The sequence below is a fragment of the Hemisphaericaspora subhashii genome (genome assembly GCF_019202705.1).
Source record: "Hemisphaericaspora subhashii strain CBS 10753 chromosome Unknown scaffold301, whole genome shotgun sequence".
Lineage (NCBI taxonomy): Eukaryota > Fungi > Ascomycota > Pichiomycetes > Serinales > Debaryomycetaceae > Hemisphaericaspora > Hemisphaericaspora subhashii.
Window position 1 is genome coordinate 1 of NW_026057446.1, and position 1910 is coordinate 1910.

Below are 1910 nucleotides of genomic sequence, written 5' to 3' on the forward strand. Positions count from 1 at the left end.
TGAAAGTTGCTTTTATCTGTATTTGGAATGAAATATTGCCAAACTTATCGAAATTAATCAACTAACTAACCAATCCAACTTTAATAATTCATTAGGTGGTACTGTCAAATTATCTCAATGATTCAACTTGGCGATTCTAAAGGATTCTTCTATTGTTAAATGATTGTTGTTGTTGTAGACATTTGTGTTCTAATAAGAAATGAATTGAAAGTGGAATTAAAAAAAAAATCTGCAAACAAGAGAGAAGTGTGTTGAAAAAATGAAATCTGATTTTTAATAAACAAAATTATCAAATTAATAATTTCATTGGTAGATCATCTATTTAATCACTAATTCTTATACGAATCTATCAGTACTTGATATTACAGAAACACCCTATATAATCGTATAGATGTTTCGTTTACCAAATCCAACACAAGGAACCACTTAATATTTCAATTGTAAATGCAGGGAATTAAAAACCAACCGTTTACTATTTCACCCGATTTAAAAAGAATTATCACCAATGATTCCACTAACTTCATATAGATCTCCATCTACATAATCCAATTCAGGTACTCTCCCAATTAATTTAAATTGAATACCAAATCAATTCAAAAAAAAAAATAGCTTTGAATTCCATATGATTGCTCCATTCAATTGGTCCATTCTTGAAAAGAATCTTTTAATTTTAGTGAGAACAACCCAAACAAACCATATATTGATAACTTACTAAAGCCTAGTGCTTGACTTTAAGATATAGCTGATTCCACTTCCAATGTTACAGAAATCAATCTACATCTATTGGAATTTATCCAAGCTAGGTTATGGCATTGACAAAACGCATTGGCAAGAGTTTGCAAGTTCTCTGTCCCATTTAGGACTTGTGAGATTTGGAAATGCATTGGCATGGTGTTGGACAAGGATTCTAGCTTGGTATTTAACTCAATTTGGAAAGGCATTGGCAAAGCAAACTGGAGAGACTTCGGAAACAAGACCTCATTGGGATTCTACTTGGTAAAGTTAAAGAACTGGGAATTGCATTGGCAATCAACTGTAATGGTGTTTTAGGATGTTGTTTTCCCAATTAGGTCATATATCTTAGAGGAAGTGGTTATTTACCTGGTTTGTCATACAAATTGGATCTTGGCTAGACCAAATAAGCTCGTTCATGAAGAATATAAATATGGCTGAATTTCCCTTAAGTTTTCTATATATTTTATATTTTCTTTATAGATTTTTATACTTTTTTAATCAATTAGATTTTACTTAGAACAAATTTGGTGTAAATTCTATATAACTACAAAGAAATCAACTACAGCAATATACTCCTATTCATCTAAAGATAAAATATCACTTGTCCAATTTGCTTTCTCTCTTGTCTCCAATTTCTTTGTCTTTGCGTGATGTGTCAAATTAGTTTCCGAAAATAACTTAGTCAAGATCACAAGTTTGTATTGTGTAGCACAATCCCACCCAACACGTATGTAAGATGCTTCCAGTTAAGATTATTGGAAAATGACTTGACCAAATTTGCAAAAATTATAATTGAGGATTTGTTAGACGGGAATTTGGATGTGTGAAAAAATATCGAGATATTATTTACGCGTCTTGAGTAATTTGTTTGTTTCTCAGATATATTTTTCCGATATAGAAATCATGTAATATTCTGTTTGGGCACAGCTCCACCCACCGAATCTTCCAAGGAAACTTCGCTACTTTATTTGCAATGCAGCTTTATCACCTTACCAATCGTTTGTCCTTAATCGTTACCTTTATGTTGTCTCCCGTTTCTTATACTTTCGACGGCATGTTGGCCTGGAGGTGGACCTCTCCACTTCCTTTATTAAGATTTGGGTAACATTCACTCTAACTACAATTCCTTCCCTATACACCTACTAATTTATGTTGCTTATATGAGGTTTTTTGAA

At 32.0% G+C, this 1910-nt stretch overlaps 1 protein-coding gene across 1 annotated transcript; it reads left to right on the forward strand. All coding sequences in view use genetic code 12, as the record gives it.

Annotated features, from left to right (window-relative positions):
* Positions 1-757: 757 nt before the first annotated feature.
* Positions 758-1000, forward strand: J8A68_005997 (uncharacterized protein; the record flags this gene model as incomplete). Its single annotated transcript, XM_049410124.1, has 1 exon — positions 758-1000. The coding sequence occupies one exon, from the start codon at positions 758-760 to the stop codon at positions 998-1000; it is 243 nt and encodes an 80-aa protein (XP_049260725.1).
* Positions 1001-1910: the final 910 nt, after the last annotated feature.